The sequence below is a fragment of the Chenopodium album genome, chromosome 23 (genome assembly GCF_948465745.1).
Source record: "Chenopodium album chromosome 23, dcCheAlbu1.1, whole genome shotgun sequence".
Lineage (NCBI taxonomy): Eukaryota > Viridiplantae > Streptophyta > Magnoliopsida > Caryophyllales > Amaranthaceae > Chenopodium > Chenopodium album.
The window spans coordinates 6,760,287-6,783,757 of record NC_137856.1 but is presented as its reverse complement, the minus strand read 5'-3'; the positions used below and the strand labels follow the sequence as shown (position 1 = coordinate 6,783,757).

Here is a 23,471-nt window from a genome sequence, read left to right as displayed (position 1 = left end):
ATATTTTTTTTTCACTCTTTTTTGGTGCAAATATGTTCTTTTTTCTTTAGGTATATGTTCATTACAATTTAATAGTATGTACATTACAACAAAAATGGCTTCACCTAAAGTCAATTATATACAAATAATATAATGTACTCCGTACTTTGTATTTTCCTCTTCAATGTTGCTTTCTCTTTCAATTTCTAGTAAAATTGATGGGTCCACAATAGCTTCTTCAACATTTGCAACTTTTTCACTTTTTTTTTCTTTTTTCCATTCTTCTTTTATATTTTAATGGGTTGATTGTCTTCAATATCTCCATTTTCAACTTGTTTATCACTGTAGCACAAACAAATGAACCCAAAATCACAAAAAATAACAAACGAATTGCAAAAAAAACGAAAATCAAACAACAATAAAAGTAACAAAGTGAAACACACAATTTTTCGTATGAATTGCAAAAAAAAAAAAAAACCCGATCAAATTCCAAATTAAACACTAAGGCATTGCAAAAATTATACTTACTTGCAGTTTTTGTCCGCCATGTTCAAGATTTTTGGATTTAGATGTACAAATTTCTTCAAAAATTGCTTAGGGTTTTGAAGTTTGAAGTATTTTTGGGATTTTTTTAAACTTTTTGAGAGAGAAAAAAAAAACTAGAGAGAGAAAAACAAATCTAGAGAGAAATTATTGTTTTGTCAAACTTGAAAGTGTTATACTGTAAAAAAAATAATGTACTTTTTACTTTTTACTTCCTTCTTTTTCGCGTTCTTTATAAACTAGAGCTATGTTCTTTAAACACCCATGTTCTTTTGTTTCATAGTATTATGTTCTTTTCGCCTTTGGTGTCATTTTGAAAAGTCGGTACGGTACTTCGTACCGGCGCTTGCAGGGACCAAGCATTACAACATGTGAACTATACATGACTGTACCTAGTGTTGGATTAGTTAAGATTGATCGAAAGGTGGTGTTGCAACTTTGTTAGCTTCAAGAGATTGATCTCAATGGTCAACAATGGCGAAAAATATCACAAATTTCTGGAAGAACAATAAAGAAAATGGAGAAAAAGTTTTGGGGAAATTATGATTCAATTGATTAAATAAAATAATGTTTACAAGTAGCTACTTATACATCAATTAATAAGCTTAGAAATAAAGCTATAAATTTGTTGCAACTATATTTGCTGAGGTGGCAGGAGAGGAGTCTCAACATAATTCAATAGTAACACGTGGTGAAGGAGTTACATTTCACTTTTAAATGCTTATATCTCCGAGTCAAATTTAAACCTACTTTTTAAAGCGGAGTGAATGTTGAAAGCAACCTATTTTTTTAAGCGAAGTGAAAGTTGAAATTTGATAAGGGAATAATCGCATCGTCAAACAACTATCTGTAGATCAAATACAATTTATACACCTAAACAAACCTAATACGAGTATAAGGCAAGCATAGGGGTCGATCCATAAAGCTAAGCAATGCAATCACTACTAATCACTTAAGCTATCTCGGAAGGGTAAATGAGATTATCTAAAGACACTAAAATAGATGTAAAAGCGAGCTAAGACAATATAATTAGGACACTAAGGGAATAGGCTTAGGTAAGTTTTCACTCAAGCATAAAGAAACATGAAATCATTGTTGAACACAAACTAAGCATTACATATCAACGGTTTAAGACGCAATCTAACTTCCCATTGGGGTCAATTACTTTCTTGATTCATCAACCTACACTATCGTCATAAGTCGAGCAAATCGAGGTAATAATCTAACAAAACCGCTCTATGGAATCTCTAAGCTACGCTATAGCCACAACTTAGATCAATCTACCTAGTTATAACTAATGGTTGGCCACCTAAAAGGAGCAACTGGTAAGATATGAAAATAAAGACTTTTAATCACAATCACAACTATTTCAATATCAAAGCATACTTGAGATTCAACTACACCATCACCAATCCCCCTAGTAAAGAGACAGCTCACAAATCATATCAAAAGCAATATCAATCATCAAATCAATAAGCATCAACATGATTAATGAACAAACAAGGAGAATCAAAACAAACAAATGAAATCAAGTGCAAAAGTAAAGAGAAAGAGTAAGGAATTGCTCATTAATTGAAGTTGAAGATCTACAAGAGGTTGAATAAGTTCCTTCTTTAAAATCCAAGCTCAATAATAGAGAAATCTACACTTTCTCTCTCTACCAAATGAAAACTAAGAAGGTTTTTCTCTCTCTCTAAAAACTAAGCAAAATGAAAATCATCTAAAAGTTATTTTTTCAAAGGAAATACAAGAGTATATATAGACATGCAAAGGAGGAAATTTGATCGGCTGCGCCCTCTCTAGTAAATCTCGCAGGCGCGGAAAAATGGGTATGGTACCCATAACAAACTCCGTGGGCAATTTGGGCAACGGCCGCGCCCGCGGCAACATCCCGCGCCTGCGGCTATGGGCACAGCAAATGCCCTGTATAAAGAACGATAATCTTGATTTGATATATCAAAAAAGAATGGAGAGAAATTAAAAAAATATGAAGGTTAGTAACATATTAATGAAATACTTTTACTTTTTCCTTTTATTAACGATAATCAAGACAATTTAGGAAAAAAAAAACAATTTAAAGTGTGAATTGATGAAAGGTAGTTATTTTGTAAAATATTAATTAACAAATAGCTTTATTTTAAATACGGAGTAATTATTATTCTCTCAAAAGAAAAATGAAGTTGCCTACATCAAATTATATAAAGAATAAATCAATTTCGAATATGTTTTTTTCGGCTTATTAAAATAAGTTTCAAATCTAATGAGCTCAAAAAAATTCAATAAGGTGCACAAAGTTATGATAAGTTCGCTAAGGTTTAATAAGTTACAATAAATTAAATAAGGTTTTATAAGTTTTAGTAAGTTCTATATTAAAAAATTAAAATTAAAATTAAAAAAAAAAACAAAACAAATATTGTGCTTAGTTAGCGCATGCTCTATACATAATAATTAGTTAAAAAAAATTATTACAAATAAAAAAAAATCAAAATAAGAATTGAATTTATTTTCATGTTACGACTTGAAACCATGGGCGGACCCACGTGAGGACAAGGGGAGACCATTGTCCCCCCCCCCCCCCCCACTTTTAAAAAAAAACAAGAAATCAGCAAACCCCCCCCCCCGGACCACCAACCATCCGTTGCCGGACTTCTCGCCGCAACACCGCCACTACTTGTCAGCCGAACCCACTGCACGTATGACAATTTTTTTTTTCCTAATTTTTATGTTAGATTATAAAAATTAACGAATTAGTTTATGAGTAATTGTGTTTTTTAAATCATGTTTTTGAATTAATTTGTGATTTAGTTTATTTGTTATTAGTTTGTGAATTGAATTGTAAATTTGTGAATTATTTGGTGAGTATGGTGAATGGAAGATTGAAACTTTGAAAGTAGACAAGTAGTTTGTGAATTTAATTAATTTGTAAATTAGTTTGTGACTTTGTGTATTGAATTAGTTTGTGATTTGGTTTTTTTAGATTTTGGATGCTTATTGTTAAAAAGATGATTATTGAATATTGAAGCTTATTTTTTAAATGAATTAGGATATGTCAAAAATAAATTGAGAAATAATATGGGTTATTAACTTATGAATGATTGTTTGGTTACTTTTATTGAGAAAGAAGTGTTTTTACAAGTCCTCAATGAAGATATCATTGATCGATTTCAAAGAATGAAGACTCGGAGGATATTTTAGTAGTATGTAACCGAATTGTATTATTCATTAGATTTTGGGATTATAACTTTTTAGTACTCGTATTAAACAAGTATGTACTCGAAATACTTGTATTGTGTACCTGTTTTTTTAAAAAACAGGTTGATGTTAGTTGAATTATCGAAATTATCCCCCGCTGTCAAATTTCTAGGTCCGCCACTGCTTGAAACTCCCTTCATTCGTACCTCGTAGCTTAAATAAAAATATAATGCTTGATCTTTTATAATAATTTTTACTACTCCTGATGCATTTAAAAATAACAGAGGGAGTATTATTGTCTTATTACTATCAGATGTTGCAAGTTAGTAAACTAATTAACTATCTTTTTCTGTAAAAAAAAAAAAAAAAAAACACTAATTAACTATCCTAACGGCAAATGAAACTAGTTTTATAAGTCCTGTAGCTTATTACTATGTATGTGTTTGGGTGTTACTAGCTTTACCTTGTTTTGGTGTGCATATAATACATATTCGGACTGCTTTTTTAAAAAATTTTCAAGATGTATATTAACAAAAATTATAAAAAGTGATATTATAAAACTACACATTGAGAAAAAAAATGTTGACATTATGAAACTTCACACGATCTTCAAAACTAAATTGTTCATGGATTTCATTTATAAAAGATTGTCACGAGCCCAGCACAATGTATACAACATATCTTTTTCTTGACTCATTTTAAAAACAATTTGTTTGAACACGAGCCACACACACATGATACGTCTACACAATTACACGATCTGATCCATTCCCAACTCTATGTTATAGAAAAAAGCAATTGAGTTACTCTGTAATTTGTATGGACATTGATTTGGACATTCACTCTTTAATGCAAAACAAGAAGGGCCAACCAATAATAGAAATACTTCCCATGTGTTAGTGCAACAACACCCAAAGTACAACACATACTCAAACAGACAAACACTCCCATTCTAATTAAAAAAATTGAGTTTAATTAAATAGCACATGACGCTCAGAAGTAACGGCTATATTCTTCCCGCCCCCACGCACGCGCACCCTTGTCCCTCCCCTCCGCACCAGATCCAATCATTCGCCCACCCTCAACGGTCCCTTTCTCGCACCCATTAAACCCACATTTTCTCATCACTTTTTTCACTAACTTTCTCTAAAACAAATGGAATCACCTCAACTAGTCCAACATGTCACAAAAGCCTCCTCTGACCAACTCCTCCGTAAATTCGCCGAATTCGGCTCCGATTCCGACTACGACAATCCCCCCTCCCCGCCTCGTAAGTCGTCCTCCAAGCGGAGGACGACTACTCAGAAGAAGAGGAAGGTTGTTAAGAGTAATAAATGTAGTGATGTTTTTGGAGATGAGAATGATTGGGAGACGTGTATGATGATGAGTCCGTTAAAAGAAGTAAATGTTGGAAGTAATGCGACTTTGAGGGTGGTGGAAAGGAAGTCTCTTCTTCCTCAACATTATAAAACTCGGCGTTCGACTTCGTCTTCGGGGAACTTCATTGTTAAGCATTTAAGGGCTCATCGTTTTAAAGGGGCTAGAGATTTTAAGACCAAATGTGTTCTTTCTGCTATTGAGAAGGTAACTATTCAATTAATTCAATCAATTCTTTTTATACAATTATTCCTTTTTGCTTATTGATTTGTGTACTCTTTGTATGTAATTTGTTTATTTCACTCATTTAAAGTTGATTACACCTAAAAAAAACAAGCATTCATTACTTGTGGATCACATGAAATTTATATTGTTTGTGTTAATTTTGAAACTTATCGATTTTAGGTGATTGAAACATTATCACACATGTTTTTTGTTTTCGGGTATGGATAAAACCATAAAGGTTTTGATGTTATGACATTAAGATCATAAGTATGTTATGAGAGACCGCCCCGAGACTTATTATCAATCAATTAAGCTAGTTGACATTTATATAATTTGTGATACGTAAATTAATTTTATGTAAGGTGAAACTAATTTAATTGCCTTCCGTTTTGTTTTGTGACTTATTGCCTACCATTTTAGGATGAACGAGTGTAAGCCCAAATAAAGTCTTAAGTTATAACATATAATATAGTAATAGTTTAATGGCGTTGTGGGTCAAATCTAATACAATTCATATTGTTTAACACATAAAATGAAAGTCTTGAACAAAGTGTTAGTTCACTTGTCCCCTTATCCTCCCCTCTACTCTCAAGTGTCTAGCCGCACATATCCAGAAATGTACGTATATACACATATTGCAAATCTCTCAGTAGTGTCTAGTGTGTTTGTGTTTTCTTGGCCCAATAATTATTGGGCACATTTAGGTGCATTATTGTAGTTTTCCTTAAGTGTCTAGCCCACAAATACCCAGAAATGTACATATATACACATATTGCAAATCTCTCAGTAGTGTCTAGTGTGGTTGTGTTTGGCCCAATAATTATTGGGCATATTTAGGTGCATTATTGTAGTTTTCCTTTGGTTGTCCATAACCCGGCCACATAGTGCCTACACAGCTACATCCCTAAATGCTGAATATAGAGTAAGGGCCTGCTCATATTTACTTAATTTCAGTTCAGTTCAGTTCAGTTCAGCTCCAATCAGTTCAGTTCAGCTCCAATCAGTTCAGTTCAGTTCAGCTCCAATCAGTTCAGTTCATCTTCTAATTTCCTTCTCTTATAAAATATTCATTTCAGCTCAATTCAGTTCAGTTCAGTTCAGTTCAACTCCAATAATCAGTTCAGTTCAGTTTAGTTCAGCTCCAGTCAGTTCAGTTCAGTTCAACTCAGTTCAGTATATGTGAACAGGCCCTAAGTGAATTTGTGATGTAAAAGCTAGCTTAGACTTAAATCAGAATTTTAATTTTTATGAAGTACACGACTACTTGTATGTGGTTATAGAATAAGTTAGTAGCTAACTATTGGATACAATTCATACAAAGTACTATACGAAAATACTTAAAATATTAAGTGAGCCAGCTAATTTGGTTAATTATACTCTAATTGTATGAGTCATTGTAGTTTATTAGTGAAATAAACTTGACAATAAGTTGGCAAAAGGAGAAAGAATGGTAGCCTAGCTAAAGTTTATTGACAATTGATGATACCTATTCAAATAGCAAGGTAATAATTAACCATTAAATACTAATTTGCATTTGATGATACACTTAGCAATCTTATGCTATAGGTTTGTGGATTTTCACTCTAATTATTTATAGGCTATTATATTCCTTGTTATCAGATATAGATAAGATCAGAATTGATGACTATTAGAATGAAATCTATATCTATATCTATACTTATATTTAAAAACGTTCCTAAAAATGTTAATGTGCCACGTGTATCTCAATCTTGCACTAGCATAATGCCAAATCATCATTCAATATGCCACGTGTACTTCAAGCATATTTTTGTTTCATGTCATGGTTAAATTAACCAAAAATGCATACAATTAGGTTTTAACACAAGACCTCATTGAATGAAGACCAACTTATTACCATCCAAGCTATAAGCTAATGTTGTTCTATCTATGCACATAAATATATAAATATATATTAGAAATAAAAACAAAAATTATTCAAAACTATTTATTATTGTTACTGTAATATTATAATTTTCGACAGTAAAAAAAAATTTCAAGCTCTTTAATAATAATAATGATAAAAATACGCAAAGTAACATCCGGAGCAACGCCCGGGCCAAACACTAGTTATACATTTAATTACTTGTATAGTTACAATATCCTTATATATGTATCTCATACATAAAAGTATTCTAATTCTAGTTCATTATTATAACATAACAAGTAAAACGGTTAATAAACTTTGAAATATTTATACATTATGAAATACAATAATTGTTATTATACACATAATAATCCTCACTCAATACTAAGTGAAGTTTGTATCATGTGCTTTATATTGACATATACTAGTAATACTACCTCCATTTTTCTATTTAATTTTGGTGTCTAGTCACTTGCATTTTATATGGGTTTTCAATAAAGTTTTTTAATTGATGATATCTTTAATTCCTTAAAAATACATTTAAAAAGAAAGATCATAAGTACATGAAGGGGAAAATAACAATCTAAAAAACCGTCTATATATAGTAGATTATTGTAAAATGATAATTATTGTTATTATTTCCTATAAATTCCTATAAGCTTTATTAGTTAGGGCCCTGTTCTCTTCACCTTAGAAAAATAATATTCAGTAAAATTAATTTCAGTTCAGTAAAATTAAGTTCAGTTCAGCAAAAATAATTTCAGTTCAGTTAAAATAATTTCGGTTCAATTAGTAAACTAAAGATAAATATAATATAAAATCAGTAAAAATAATTTCAGTTCAGCAACAATAATTTTAGTTTAGTAAAATTAATTTTAGTTCAGTAAAAAATATTTTAAGTTTAGCAAAAATAATTTCAGTTCAGTAAAAATAATTACAGTTAAACAAAAATAAGGTGAAGAGAACGAAGCCTTAGGTATATTCAAAAAAGTTATTAATCCTAAATAACACATTCTTGCTATTTATAGTCACCTATACGTTATTACTTTCTATGAATTCCATTAAGCTCTAAAATTTAAATAAATTCAATGATATTAAACCTAATTAACAAGCTCCTGCTATTCATACTCACCAATACTAAAATACATTTGAACAAACTTTAATTTATGATATGTATATGATGCATGCCTTAATTCATAGTACATGAGGGATTTTATCACCTAAAAAGTATTAGATAAGTAAAAAATATAGGGTGCAAATTGCAAGCTTGTGTAGCATTACACAATAAGACATATAACCACCATAAGATAATATAAGCTGATATGAGAATTTTAAAGACAATAATTGAATGAAAATAGGAGCATACATTATATATATATTCGCATCTTTTTATTTAACTTTATGTGACAATTAATGAAAATTGAGTCAAACAAAGTACATATTTTGTATTCTTCAAAAAAAAAAAAAAAAGTACATATTTTGTACATCTTATGAAGTGTTGAGGCTTTTCATGTGACATTGATAGGAGTATTTAGCTATATAATCTGACTTACACAAAATCTTACACTTCTTACTTCTCGTGTGAGATGATCACTTTACTTCACTTCACATTTACATGTCACTTCTCTTATACCCTTTTTTTTTCTTTTTCTTATTTTATTTTCATTTCATTTTCTTAATGTAATCTTGTCATATGCTTAGTCAAATTCAATTTGTTTGCTTGGAATATTGTATGTGATACTCGTGAAAAATCTGATTTTTCGTTTTTTTTTTCTTCTTCCATATCTATAGTACTATATAAATGTACTTGTGAATTATATGATTAATTAAATTAGGTTATTGTTTGCACTTATCGTATTCATTGCACGCATATGATTTATGCTACCCTATTAACTTATATACCTTTTAATATAATAAAAGTATGTCGATTAGTGTTATTAATGTTTCTAATTTCAAGTAATTTTTACTACAACAATTGTTGCGTATCTCACTTTCGTAATGTTATGGTTGGCATTATATACTTATATATTGTATTTAATTTTGTCGACAATTATACCATTTCAAGTTTGTTATCTTCAAGCTTTATGATCAATAACTTTTGGTAAGGAGCTTAGTTTTAATGGATTTGTGCTATGTAGACATGGAGCAAAGCTGTTAGAGGCGCATCAAAGGTTTTCATGGAGAAGCATTATAATCGCCATAGAAGTTTGATCGATGATATTGTTTAGTTTTAATACTCCTATGTATGGAAGCAACAAGAAAAAAGAAACACTGAAATTTCTTATATGCAGTTTCATTTGACATGAAAACACTCACATACTCATGTGAGTAGGAAAATGTAATAGGTCCCCTTTCTATTATGTAAAAAGAACTAGTTGAATTTATTGTCACCAATTATTTTATTCGTTTGTTTAATTATTTATGTTCAATTTCCACTACTTATCTCTTTGGAGAATACAAAGTAGTAATGTAATATGGAATTGTGCTTTATCTCTATCAAGCAAATGATTAAGTGTTTAAAGTCCAATCAAGATTGACTTATGTATCTTAATTTAAGACAAAATCGTACTCCCTCTATTCCTTTTTTCCATTCCTGATTTTTTTTTGTATTCCAAAATTACATTCCTCCTTTCTTTTTTTAGTAAGGATTTTATTTCCAAACATCCCAAATTATCTCTCTTTTTTCTGTTTTGTAATTAATGCTCACTCTTACTTTCCTATTCTCACTCTTATTTTCTCACTCCTCCTTTAGAATCCTTGTGCCTAAATTTAGATGAATATGATTGGTTCTTAGTTTTCCAATAGAGCATGTTATTGGATTTTTTTTTTTTTTTTTTTTTTTTTTTTTTTTTTGCAAAGGATTGATGACATGACATCATTAAATATTAATCTATCTTTGTTTTACTCAAGGACATCATTTAATGTTTTGTATTTCCCATTGTGTTTTGTTTTATTGTTATTTGTTTTACTCTTAATTCCTTAATTCCCGTGTAATTTTACAAACAAAAATGTAAAAAAGGGACAGAGGGAGTACATCTTTATTTTTGTAGGGGTAAAAGTGCTTTGTCAATAACCAAAAAAAAAAATTTCAGACCAAACCATATAAACACACTAACACGCAAAAGCACGCAACAACCAAACTAAACAAATCAAACACAACCTACTTAGGCAAATTTAAACATCTAACACATAAGGTCATTTTGCAATCTCTAACAATCTCTATTGCAAACTTCCTACACATTTTGAAATCTTCTTTGATTTCTCTCCCTCTACATCAAATAACCAACAACATTGGCAACCATTCAATAAAAAAAGTTAACTTTTAGCATATGAATGAAGCTGCGTAATTAGATTTTGTAGATTTAAAACCCAATCACTTGTATAAAGATAAAGATAAAACTTACTCCGTATTCGATGAGTGATTTAGTGTTCAAATTTAACTAATTTAAAATCATAATTTAGTAGTATTTTAGTTATTAAAAATCATTTGTACATACTCGCTATATTTGCATTTATAACCCCGCTTTTGCTAGAAACTACACGCTAATACAGCTGTCGTCCCTTCCATATTGTTTCCATTTTGACATATTATTATGTGCTTGGTGCTTCCATATATATTGTTGTAAAGGGATGAGATGGTTGACAAAATGCAACATAAGCATATGAGGAAGTTAGAAAAGCAAATGCAGTTCTAGTTCACAAGCGACCTGTGTTTTGTGCTAATAGTTTTGGTGATAGAAACATGCCCCTACCTCAATGCTATCTTTCATGATTTCAACAACCAAATATTAATAACTTTGATATGCCCACAACTCACCTACTTCTTGCTTCTAGTATTTGCTTCTTTGTTTTGCTTCCCTTTTACTAACTTATACTTCCTTCGTTTCAATTCAGAGTTTCACATTTATCAAATATTGGTTATCAACTTATCAAATAAACTTTATAAAGTACTCCGTAATTTAGTATGCAACATTTTCTTTATTTTAAAGCTTTTTTTCTTAGACTTGACATTGCACGGATGCACTTGCTCACCCCCTCCCCGCCTCCCGCTCCTTTCTTTCTCTTTACATTAATGTCATATACTCCATATGTTAATAGGTCGGGTCAATAAGCTAATTTTATGTTTTGTTCAACTTATTTTTACTTAAAAAAAAAGGTTTAAAATATGAGTGCAAGTCTATAGAGATGTAGAAATGGGTTAATAAGGACTACTTATCATGTTAAATTTACAACAAAAATATATTATACTATGTTCAAAGAAAATTAGCTAAATTTAGATAAGTTCTGAAAAAGATCATAGTTGGGAGAATATAATTCATCCTAAAAGAAATGACATGTTATGTAATTAACATAATTCTATGGGGTAACTAATTACAATATACAGGGTTTATGATGGAATTAATAGACCTTACATATGAACAAAGTAGGTATTGAATTATAATCCTTCTTAAGAGCACATATAATAGTCTGTAAAAATAATTTCAGTTTAGTCAAATTACATTTAATTTTAAAAAAAATATATATTCAATTCCTTTAATCAGTAAAATTCGGTAATTTTAAAGAACAAATATACTCCGTAATAGAGAATTGGTTAAAATAAATTTTAATCAATAAAAAATCATTTTAGTTTGGGACAAATAAATCAAAATGCTTTTAATTTGAATTCAAGATCAACAAAAATGGAGTAGATTTTTCACCCTCGTATCCATGCTTTAAACATGTTTTCATATTCAACTCAATTAACCATATCAAATTGTTGGTGTTTATATTGTTCCTTTTTTTCACTAGTTATTCTTCTTTTGTTTGATACTCAATTATGTATTTTCATTGCACCGTACTATTTATATTTTGAAATCAAAGAATACAATATAGTACTAGTAACAAAAAGATAGCCATTATTACTAGTAGGAGTTATTAGGGATTCGTACTATTGTTTTGAGTACAGCTGTACAAGTATCAGTTGGTAAACTAACAACTCACTAAATCCAGTCAATACCACCTCAGCATCTGCCCTATTTTCCGTGACATAAATTGTTTCAATTTTTTAAATTAACTAGGGCAGCTATTGCGCAATGCGCGCACATAACTAGTCATATCTAGAAGCTCTTTCGGCTTGTTTTAAAATCACAAATTTAGTTGTTGGGAGAATTAAAATATGTAAACAACTATGTTTATGGGTATAAATGTCCAATACAACTAACATTAATGCATGAGAGCAAATAAGTACATAATTAAATATTTTAGAGGGTATAATTGTCAAAACACTATTCATTAAAAAAAACTTATACATATTAATGAGGGTATATATATAAATACACATTTTAAAGGATATAATTGGCATTACACTATTCATAAGAGTAAAAAACTTATACATATTAATGAGGGTATATATGTAAATACACATTTTAAAGGATATAATTGGCATTACACTATTCACAAGAGTAATTTTCTACTTTTAATAAGGTAGGGAAACATTTTTTTATTCTTTTTTCTTTCAAACAAATCTTTCCACTAGAACAGAGGTTGACCTTCCTTTCATAATATTTTTTCTAATTTACCAAAATCAGTCAACCAATTAAATAATTTTTCCTCCATTTTATTTTATTTTATTAACTTCTTTAAAACACTTCCTCCTCCTCTCTTCTTCTTCCTCAAAAAACCCCATTCTTCTGGTCTGAATATTTTTTCTTTTTCTTTTTCAAAAAAAAAAAACCATTCTTCCTATCTGAATTTAATTAATTCCAAAAACCCAAAAAAACCCTGAAATTATTAATAAAAGGGTATTGTTTTTGAGGGAAATGAGGGATGTTTTCAGGGGTAAAAAAAACTGCTTCATCATGCTGGCGACCTGTTCGACGATATGTCCGAATGAACAGAGATAATAGTAATAGCAACAAAAGTAATAGTAATAGCAATAGCAATAACCATTGCAATTATGACAGTGATGATTACTCCGGCAGTAGTTCAAGTGGAGGAGGAGGAAAATCTGCTAGTGATCATCATCCTTTACTTTGGTCAAGAGATTTGGAGAAGCATTTTCTGGGTGAATTTTCTTTTGCTGTTTTTCAGGCTAATGAAGTTCTTGAAGATCGTAGTCAAGTTGAAACTGGTCGTAATGCTACTTTTGTTGGTGTTTATGATGGTCATGGTGGACCTGAAGCTGCTCGTTTTATCTCTGATCACCTCTTTTTTCATCTCATCAGTTAGTTTTTCATCTACTTGTATTTATTTCTCATTAATTTATGATTTAATGGTTTTTTTTTTTGAGAAATTTTATGTGGGTGTTGGTGATTTGCATTTTAATGGCAATTTATGATGTGGGTTTTTGATTTTGCATGGTATTATTGAGTTTTTTGGATGTAATTTTTCTGGGGTTTTGAAGTTTGAAGGTCTGGTTATGTTTTCTGGGATTATTTTTTTATAATGATTGAGTATATTTTGTGTTTTGCTGGGTTGCAATAATATACTTGTATGTATTTTATCCTGTGTGATTTTTTATTGGTTTTTCTGGGTTGGAATTTATTGCTAATTTTGGCTGATTTTTTGTGCATCTGTTTTGACAATTTTATTATTGGTGAAGGATACTCTGTGACGTGTGGGTTTATTTTTGCGTGATGGGTTTTACTGCTTTAGAAATTCTGTTTTCTTTTGTGAGATAATGAATCTGTTTGTTACTGTATCTGAATAGCTTCTTGTTTAATTTTGTTGGTTGATGAAAATTTTATGTGACTATTTTTGTACATCATTATCTTTGTCTTCTTGTTAGAGGGAAATAGTTAGCTTGTTTGGAGTTAGGACGGTGTAATTGACACTTGAACAAATGAGGTTGATGATTGTTTTTCCTTTATGATTTTTGTATTAAAAAGTAGGGGCGAAAACGATGGTTCAGTGTTGTAGTCTTCTAAGGTTTTGAATCAGTTATAGGAGTCTAGCCGTCTAGAGTTTGGTTAATACTTATATAACTAAATTGTATGGCTTGTTTATTTGTTGTTCATATCAATTATGATGAAACCATATCAATTATGATGCAGTTTTCAATCGTTTGGTTATCTCAAGTCTCAACCAAGTTTATTTTTTTGTATTTTATTCTGCTTTTGTGACTTGATTGAATTTAGTTCTAATGCATTTGGAATGTTGTAAATGTTGTGCAGAACATGCTCAAGACAGCAAAACCATTTCAGAAGATGTCATCAGGAATGCTCTTTCTGCAACAGAGGATGGATTTCTAACTCTTGTCTCCCGGACTTACAAATTAAAGCCCTTGATTGCTGCAATTGGATCTTGCTGTCTAGTTGGTCTTATCTGGAACGGGACATTATATGTTGCTAATCTGGGAGATTCACGAGCTGTAATAGGTACTTTAGGTCGATCAAACAAGATTGTTGCGGAGCAGTTGACTAGGGAGCATAATGCTTCAATGTCAGAAGTTAGAGAAGAACTTATGTCTACACATCCTGATGATGCATCCATCTTAGTTCAGAAGCAAGGGGTTTGGCGAATCAAAGGCATTATTCAGGTTTACCTATGTCTACCTTTTCCTTGCATTTGACTTTTTTCCATCTTCACATTTCTCTTTCTGTGTTTGGTAAAGGGGTTTGTTTGCTAATCTGAAGCATTTGATGTTCAGTTCTTATTTCAATAATTTGGTGATGATATATTTAAACAGACTCTAGCCTCTAGGGCTACAAATAATGGTGATCACTGTCCGAATTTCATGCTAATTCCGTTTTCTCATTTGATTTTGAATGAAACATGTGATTGCCTGATATTTAGGTTATACTTGACAGATGCAAAGTTGATCCCAGTGTTTCTTGGGCTAGTCAGTTGATAACTTGGGGATATGAAGGAAGTATTGTGTTAGTTGTCCTTTTCTACGTATTAGGCTCCATTGTTTAGGAGTAGTACTGCTCCCACTTTCTGCCAGTGTTTAGCCTGAGGTGAAAATTCATTAATTACATAGTAAATTGGTGATCAGTTCTTAAATAACCCGAGTTTTTAATATTGAAGGTACTTAAATAAGCTTTCCCGAGTACACTAATATTGAGCTGCCTCGTTATCTCTAGTTCAGATCATAATTCAAATTTGGTTTCACTCATAGCCGATGAGTTATGTTAAATAATTAATTTGTAATGATTTATAGTTAGCTTACCATGGCTAGTGACAAAAGGCAAGTGATAGGCTTTAAAATTAAGTGCATTCTTGTCTAAGGATGGGGAATATCCGAATATGAATTCTATTTCAAGGTTCTGCTTGCATGTGAACATTGTCTATGTGTGCATCATTTAGCTATCTAAATGATCATCTAGCATTATTCAAAATATTTTTTATATGGGTTAAAAGTGGTTTTCTAAAACAGGAAAATTATTCACTCTGGTCCTTATCCTAAGATCTTTTAATGTAAGGATTCTATTTTCATTATTCATTAATTACTTTTGGACCATCCTATTACATTCTAAATTGACAATATATTTACTTGTTGATATATAGGTCTCTAGATCCATTGGAGATGCATACTTGAAGAGTCCAGAACTTGCTCTTGATCCCTCATTTCCACGATTTCACTTTGCTGAACCCATTCGTCGTCCTGTGCTAACAGCTGAACCATCAGTTCACACCAGAACTCTAAAACCTAACGATCAGTTTCTGATATTTGCTTCAGATGGTCTCTGGGAGCACTTCACCAATGATGAAGCTGTCGAGCTTGTTCACAATAGTCCTCGAGCTGTATGCATCCTAATCCTTTATTAGCTGCATCTAGCGTTAATTATTTCATCTTTGCCATTTAACTGTACTCTTCCTCATAATTTACTCTCTGCCATTCAGGGGATTGCAAAAAGACTTGTCCAGAAAACACTGAAGAGGGTTGCAAGAAAGATGAACTTGAAAGATGAAGAACTGAGGAATGTGGAAAAGGGTGAAAGAAGAAAATATCATGATGATATAACTGTGGTTGTCATCTATTTAGACCACAACTTGCTGAATCAAGAGATGAGTCTGTCGATACCTGAGCTGTCGGTGCAAGGATTTGTTGATACTTCTGGTCCATCCAAATTCAACATTCTGCAGCAGACAACCTGAAGGATCTGCTGAGTCTGAATGGGAGTATATTAGTAATACGCGGGCTTGGCTTAAGCCAAACCTGAAGGACCTTCATTCTTTGGCTGTTCATGCTGGTTTCAGCGCTACTTATTGAACCTGTATAATATGCATACTTGAAGACAACCTGCATGAGAAAATCTAGGAAATTTTTTTCAGGCTTAAATTCAGATGATAGTCTGTACAAAAGCTAGTATAACATAAGCTCCTGGAGCATGTCACCAATTTTGTTTAATTGAATGTCATCGCTAATTTCCACTTTAACTTTCAATTACATGAATTCATCTTCGACATACTTTGGTTTTGGAGTTTTATTAAATGTCACAATTTTCTATTCTCCCTGTTTTATTAACTAATGAATTAAATGATGTTATTATGTTCCTAGATTAATGCGTTACTGAGTCTTCAGCTCACCCTTTCTGTATATTTCTAGTTAATATATTTCGAATTAACTTGTTTTTTTTTTTTTTTTTTGAAAGATATTTCGAATTAACTTAGAAAAGCTTAAGTAGTCTTATTTTCAGTTAGACTTTATTATAAGGTTTAATAAAGTTGTGTACATAGTTGCAGGACTAATTTTTTCGACCACAAGGGCTTCGCCGTTTGCCTCTTGATTCTTTGTTGTACGCTTCTGATTTCACGAGCGTGGATGTGAAAGGTCATATGCCTTATTTGAGTACACAACATTACACATCGATGACTTGATTAACAACCTAGCTCCATTTTACCGAGGAGCCTTGTGTGGAGAGTGCATAGTCCTTGAAAAACATATTTTGACTCTAAAATATGTGCAATTCATACTAAGGAGCACGACTTTGTTATTTGAAGAGCCCCCCACCCCCCCTGTGGAGAGTGCACAGTCCTTGAAAAACATATTTTGACTCTAAAATATGTGCAATTCATACTAAGGAGCACGACTTTGTTATTTGAAGAGCCCCCCACCCCCACCCCCCCAGTTAATTTTAAGGTCACTTGGAAATTTGCATCGGTTTAAGAATTAAATATCGATTGGGTTCGTGGTACTCGATTTACTGAACTCAGCAATGACACATCCTTGTCCATATTGATAAATTATGATTGCATTTGAGTCCTTAAACAAAGCATTGATTCTAGGTGGTTTTGAAAATGCTTTTAATCACATAAATGCTAACTTTAGATGGACAATTTGATTTAGTCAAGATTAACAAGAATTCAATGTCAGTCTTAAGAGAAACGACATCATTCAATTAGGCCTTGTTTAGAATGCAATTGGTGATCAAGCAAGTCAAGCATCACAGCCTCTTATCAAAAAAAGAAAAAGTCAAGCATCACAACCAATACAATCGAAGGGTTAAAAGAGACCATGGTGGATCATGGGCCAAAAGGTTAGCAAGTTCAAGATTTGATCTCAACCTTTTGTTCAAAAATAACAATACTTAACCATTATTCCACAATTATCAAAATGCATTGAATATGCATCATAGACTCATAGTATCATACTACTTGAAACTAATACTCTAATAGTCATCAAACTTATTGAATTAAACAAACATATAGAAGTAGTTCTTATAATCACAACAAATTCTTATGAAAATATAACAAAGGTAATCACACCATTTGAGGCAAGACTTTGTGAATATATTTCTATCCTTTTTTTTTTTTTTTTTTTTAAAAAAAAAAAAAAAAAAGGTTTGAGATAACTCTTATAAATAGTGTTTGGAGAGTTACATCCTTTAAAAGGTTTATTTACATATTTGCCTTCAATAATGTTATTTTTTTTTAAAAAAAAAAACTTATAAGAATAGTTTGCGGACATTTACACCACTAAAAAAATTTATTTACATATTTTTTCATTAATACTACTAACAACTAAATTTAAACCGAAAAAGTTTCCCTAACATGACTATCTATGTGCGCGCATAGTGTGCATTAGCCGCCCTAATATATCTAACTAGATGAAGCCCGTGCGATGCACGGTTTGTTAATATTTCTTAAAAAAAATTTATATTTATGTGATTAAAATTGTTATTATATTAATTTTAAAAAATTAGATAAAATTCCTAATCTCAAAAGATAATATTTTGTATTTAATTAATTTAAACTATAAAATCTCATTCGTCAATTTTACTTACGTGGCATTTGAATTATTTAATTGTAAAAGAAATTACAAATCTCTTATTTAATTGGCTACAACTTAAATTTATAATCCTACATGGCGCGTTAAGAAAAATAAATTTATAATCCTACATGGGGCGCTAAAAACTTGGGGAAAAACTCCCCGATGCACGATTTGTTAGAATTTGTAAGAATATTTTTTTTTGTATTTATGTGCTAAAATTTGTTACATATTTAGAAAATATTCCTAATATCAAAAGATAATATTTATACTTCCTCTGTTCTTTTTTACTTGACCCGCTTTGACTTTTACACTATTCATCACTCCTTCTTTGACCGTCTTTTGTGAATAATAGGTAAGAAAAAACATATTCATGTGAGATCTTTCTGAATTCGTATTAATAAGTACTATCATAATATATAGCTTTTATAATTTTTACTTATGGAGAATTAAAGTTATTGATCGTTAAAAATTTGCATTGGCAAGCGTGATAAAAGAAATAGGTCATGTAAAAAAAAAATAGAGGAAGTATCTAATTAATTTAAACTTAAAAATATCATTCACCAATTTCACTTGTTTATTAATTTTTGTTTGATTTTTTTAATTTTTTTTTGTAGTAATGTGCTTAAATTTGTCATCTATTTAGATGAACTTCCTAATATTAAAAGATAATATATAATTTTTAATTAGTTTAAACTAAAAAATTCATTTGCCAATTATGCTTACGTGGCATTTGAATTATTTAATTCTAAAAGAAATTAATAATCTCTTATTTAATGGGGGTTGTTAAATACCGCCGTCCATTTTTATCAAAACCGCCATCATTTGAAGCAAGTTGACAATTTTACCCTTAGTAAACCCTAACCCAATTTTCACCCTTATATTTTCACTCTAAAGTTAATAATTTTTTATATCTCAATCATCCACCTTTACCACACAACCTCCACAAACAACCAAAAGCAGGACCACTTTAGGCAACAGCTACGGCGGCGGCGCTAATTGCGGTGGTGGAGGCGGCGCGGATCAAGTACCGGCAGCAGCGGCGGCAGAATGGGTGGCAAGGAGGTGTGTTTTGTGTTTTTTAATTTTTTTTTCCTGTTTCGTTTTTTTATTTAATGAACTGCCGGTAACCGGCGGCGAAATCCGGTTACTGCTGCTGGCAACCGGCAACCAAATCCGGTTACCGGTGCTGGTAATCGAATTTGGTCTCCGGTTACCAGCAGCGGTAACCGGATTTCGCCGCCGGTTACCGTCAGTTCTGTTTTGTATGCGCCCTGCTGGTAACCGGATCTTCCCTCCGGTAACCACTGTGCACCGGATTTGACCACCGGTTGTCACGGTGACCGGATGTGGATTCCGGTTACCAGGTTTTAAAATTTAAAATTTTTTGAATTTTTTTTTGTAAAAAAACGTTATTATTTTTTTAAAAAATTATGCTTATATTTTTATTTATTTGTAATTAATTATTATTAGTAATGTCCCTAAAAAAATGAATTATTTTTAGTAATGTTAATTATTTTTAGTAATGTTAATTTTTTTGGAAATAATTCTGTCAAAAAAAAAACAAATAATTGTTGTTGTTGTTTTTTTGTTGTTGTTGTTGTTGTTGTTGTTATTATTATTATTATTATTATTATTTGTTGTAAATTTTTAATTAATTTGGTTATGACAGTTGGCTAGACTCAAAATGACGTTCGATCGTATTGATGGGTCGGGTGAGCGACATACTAATTCTCGTGTAGTGACTGCTTCGGCTAGAAGACAAAGGTCATCTGTTGCTATAGCCGAGGAAGCGTGTGTTGAAGATGATTTTGAGGAGGGACGAGAGGGGGAGGATATGGAGGAGGAGTGGCACGAGGACCAAATTACGGCTTTGATGGGTGATGATGGGAGTTCCAGACATGTTCGACGTCGGCGAGGTAGAGAGCAAGGCCAAGCGTCATCTGGGGCTACTTTGAGGAGAGGTGCTGATGGTAGATTTCAGAGTACAGGAGCTGTCGTTTCCCAGACTCGTAGACCTCGTAGTGGCCGAGCATCGACTGATACTATGTGGCTTTTTCAGGGTGAAATGCCTGGTGGTCCCAAGGATGGTAGTGTCATTCCTAGTTACGCAGGTCACATCGCCACACAGATTTGGATGGGGAGCGGTGCCAGAGATCGTCAGATTTTGAGGTGTCATCCTAGAGCTCAGTGGTGCCTAAATTTGCAGGAGATGTACAAAAATATGACAGACGATGTGCGTAGCCGAGTAGATAGTACTGGTTTGAGTAGACTAGCTCACATCATGCATCACCACATTGATTGGTCCTGATTTCAGCATTTGTAGAGCGCTGGCAGCCGGATACAAACACTTTTCACTTTCCTTTCGGCGAGATGACTATTATACTCCATGATGTCCAGTACATACTTGGGTTACCTGTGGAGGGTGCTCCTATTGTGGAGCGTAGCGATGTTGCGTCTTTGAGGGTTGACTTTCAGAACTTTTTGGGGGTAGGAGCAGCAGCTTTTGTTGCCAAGCCAGGAGCTATTTGGGATAATGGGGGGGTATCATGTCAGGCCATAGATGAGAGGTGCCTGGCAGAGAGGGGAGACGTTGATATCCAGGTGCAGGGTTACTTGATGTTAGTTCTTGGCAACACTCTCTTTGTCGATAAGAGTGGTAGTCGTATTATTCCTTCTTGCATCTTAGAGGTGAAGAAAGAGGATGCTCGACTTTCTCATTATTCATGGGGTTCAGCTACCCTTGCTTATCTGTATCGGCAGTTAGGCATTGCCTCGCGGATAGATTGAAAACAGATTGCCGGGTGTTTGACGTTGCTACAGTCTTGGATTTACGAGTATTTTCCCGCATTTTGACCTATTCAGGGTTGTTTAGCCGTAGCACTGACTGATGGTCGGGCCGCCATGTGGGACACACAGGCACTGGATAGGGACTACCATCGTGTAGTTTCTTTTCGTAGACGTCTTGATCAGATGACAGATCGTGAGGTATATTTGGCGCAATGTATTTATTGAAAATTATTGTTTTCACACTTACTAATTATTAACGTGCTGTCATTGTTTTTGTTGGAATTGGTTGTAGGTTAATTGGAGGCCCTACACGTTGACTCCAGCTCATTTGGTCCCGAGGACTACTTACTTGGGCTGGATACAGTATCGAGACATTGTTGAGCCATACCACCCTGACAGAGTTGTGCGACAACTTGGATATGTTCAGAAGATTCCTCATCCCATTCTTAGACCTGATTATGCTTACCGGCCAGGGTATGAGACGCGGAGTTATGTGGTTAGCTCCGCAAGTGCACCTCAGTTCTGGGACAGATTTCACTCTGGGTCTTATTGTATACCCTTATTGGATTATATGCCGTTGCTGGACAAGGAGCCTACTTGTTCTAATGATTACTTGGAATGGTTCTATACGTACTCACATCCATGTCTTATGAGTACTGATGAAGTGCTTCGCCCACCACCTCGACCCGATAGGACAAACGTGGATTGTGTAAGTTTATTTAAGTATTTAATTTTATTTATTTAATTTTTATTAATTAATTTCAGTACCTTCGTTTATTCAATTATCTTAATTAAATTTGACTCAATTAAATTTTTACTTTCATTTGTGTAGTGGGTGCAAAGATTCATGTCTCCATTGCGCAAGTTCATAGCTGAGCAGGGAGGCAACATCACCCCCACGGTGATCGAGGCGCAGGAAGCAATCATGGAGTGGAATGCCATGTTAGAAGATTGATATGTTTTATTATATTATTAGATTTGGTTTTAGTATTCTAAGTGTTATTAGATTTGGTGGTTTGATGTCATTTTAAGAGTTTTAATATTCTAAGTGTTATTAGATTTGGAGAAAACAATTATTAGATTCAATGTCATGTTTCAAATGTTATTAAGTAGTAGGAAAACAATACATATCCTATTAACATCATTCACTACTAGATAGATTTTGCCATGTAGCACGCCTATCTTGATATCGGTCCTCCCAATCTATAACGGTATCATCACGTATACGGAACCAAGGAGTAGCAATAGGAGGAACCGGGAAATTATCTTCGAACTCCAATCGCACGAAATGCCACCCTAATGATAGTATGCAAAACTCCCTATACGGACCAGCTCTGGCAGTTGATGGAGCAGTCCAAGGTAGTACAGTGAGGCATGGGTAGACACTACGACCGTCCCTACCAATACCAAAACACATAACAGCGGCATTATAGAAGTTGGCAACCGGAAACAAGTCATCAATAGCAATCATCCAATGGTCCATGCCGCATCTCCCTCTAGTCCATGTGATACGGTGTATTGCTCCATCTAACTCTCCAGCAGTGTATACTTGAGAATAAATGTCGCGGTGAGCAGCAACCTCATTTGCAATCGAACGTCGACCTAACATCCATTCATTCTGGTTACCTATGAAGAAATCAGCAACACATCGAAATCCGCAGTTTCCATCACCAAGCGGATCACTCCAACCTTATAAGAACGAAAGCATGAAGGCTGGAATTTTGTCCAAATATGCAAATTCCTCCAAGTTCAAATCATTCCCTACAAGTTAGGACAAATTTAGAAAAAAATAACAACAACAACAACAATAGCAAAAAGAATAACAATGAACCTGAAGGTGTAAAAATGGGTGGTCTACGACCACCACGACGACCACCCCTACGCCTACCTCGACGGCCACGAGAACCCAAAATATGCTCAAATCCGCTACGATTACGCCTAGTAGACGTAGACCATTGGCCTGTCGGTGGTCGACCCCTTATAGTCTCGTTGATCTCTGGATCCGTAAAATCTGCCTGATCTCGGTGTAGCTCCTCAAATAGGACCCGGCTGACACCCCGTACAAAGCTCGAATCACGATCTAAGACCTCATCCACCAAAGACCTAAACAAGGATGCATCCTGCTCTGACTCCTCAGCAAAAACAGGAATATCAACGCCATCCCCGATCACTAAGGTCTTCCAAAATGGATGGACCTGATCCAAATACAACCCAGTGCCAGCACAAATTGCTGTCCACATGGTGCACGCACATGGGAGACCATGCATCGTCAGCAACGCACACCCACAC

The 23,471-nt window shown here is 33.0% G+C and overlaps 3 protein-coding genes across 3 annotated transcripts; 2 read left to right on the top strand and 1 right to left on the bottom strand.

Moving 5' to 3' along the window:
- Positions 1–4,869: 4,869 nt before the first annotated feature.
- On the top strand, positions 4,870–9,630 carry LOC145606942 (uncharacterized). The gene is made up of 2 exons (XM_081662759.1): positions 4,870–5,298; positions 9,340–9,630. Exons 1-2 carry the CDS (start codon positions 4,870–4,872, stop codon positions 9,427–9,429), a joined length of 519 nt encoding a protein of 172 aa, XP_081518885.1. The 3' UTR covers positions 9,430–9,630.
- Positions 9,631–12,828: 3,198 nt separating this feature from the next.
- Positions 12,829–16,616, top strand: LOC145608587 (putative protein phosphatase 2C 25). Its single transcript, XM_081664200.1, has 4 exons — positions 12,829–13,403; positions 14,353–14,717; positions 15,689–15,925; positions 16,025–16,616. The coding sequence occupies exons 1-4, from the start codon at positions 13,007–13,009 to the stop codon at positions 16,277–16,279; spliced, it is 1,254 nt and encodes a 417-aa protein (XP_081520326.1). The 5' UTR covers positions 12,829–13,006; the 3' UTR covers positions 16,280–16,616.
- Positions 16,617–22,323: 5,707 nt separating this feature from the next.
- On the bottom strand, positions 22,324–23,449 carry LOC145606941 (uncharacterized). Its single transcript, XM_081662758.1, has 2 exons — positions 23,014–23,449; positions 22,324–22,871 (listed from the first exon to the last, which is right to left on the bottom strand). Exons 1-2 carry the CDS (start codon positions 23,447–23,449, stop codon positions 22,324–22,326), a joined length of 984 nt encoding a protein of 327 aa, XP_081518884.1.
- Positions 23,450–23,471: the final 22 nt, after the last annotated feature.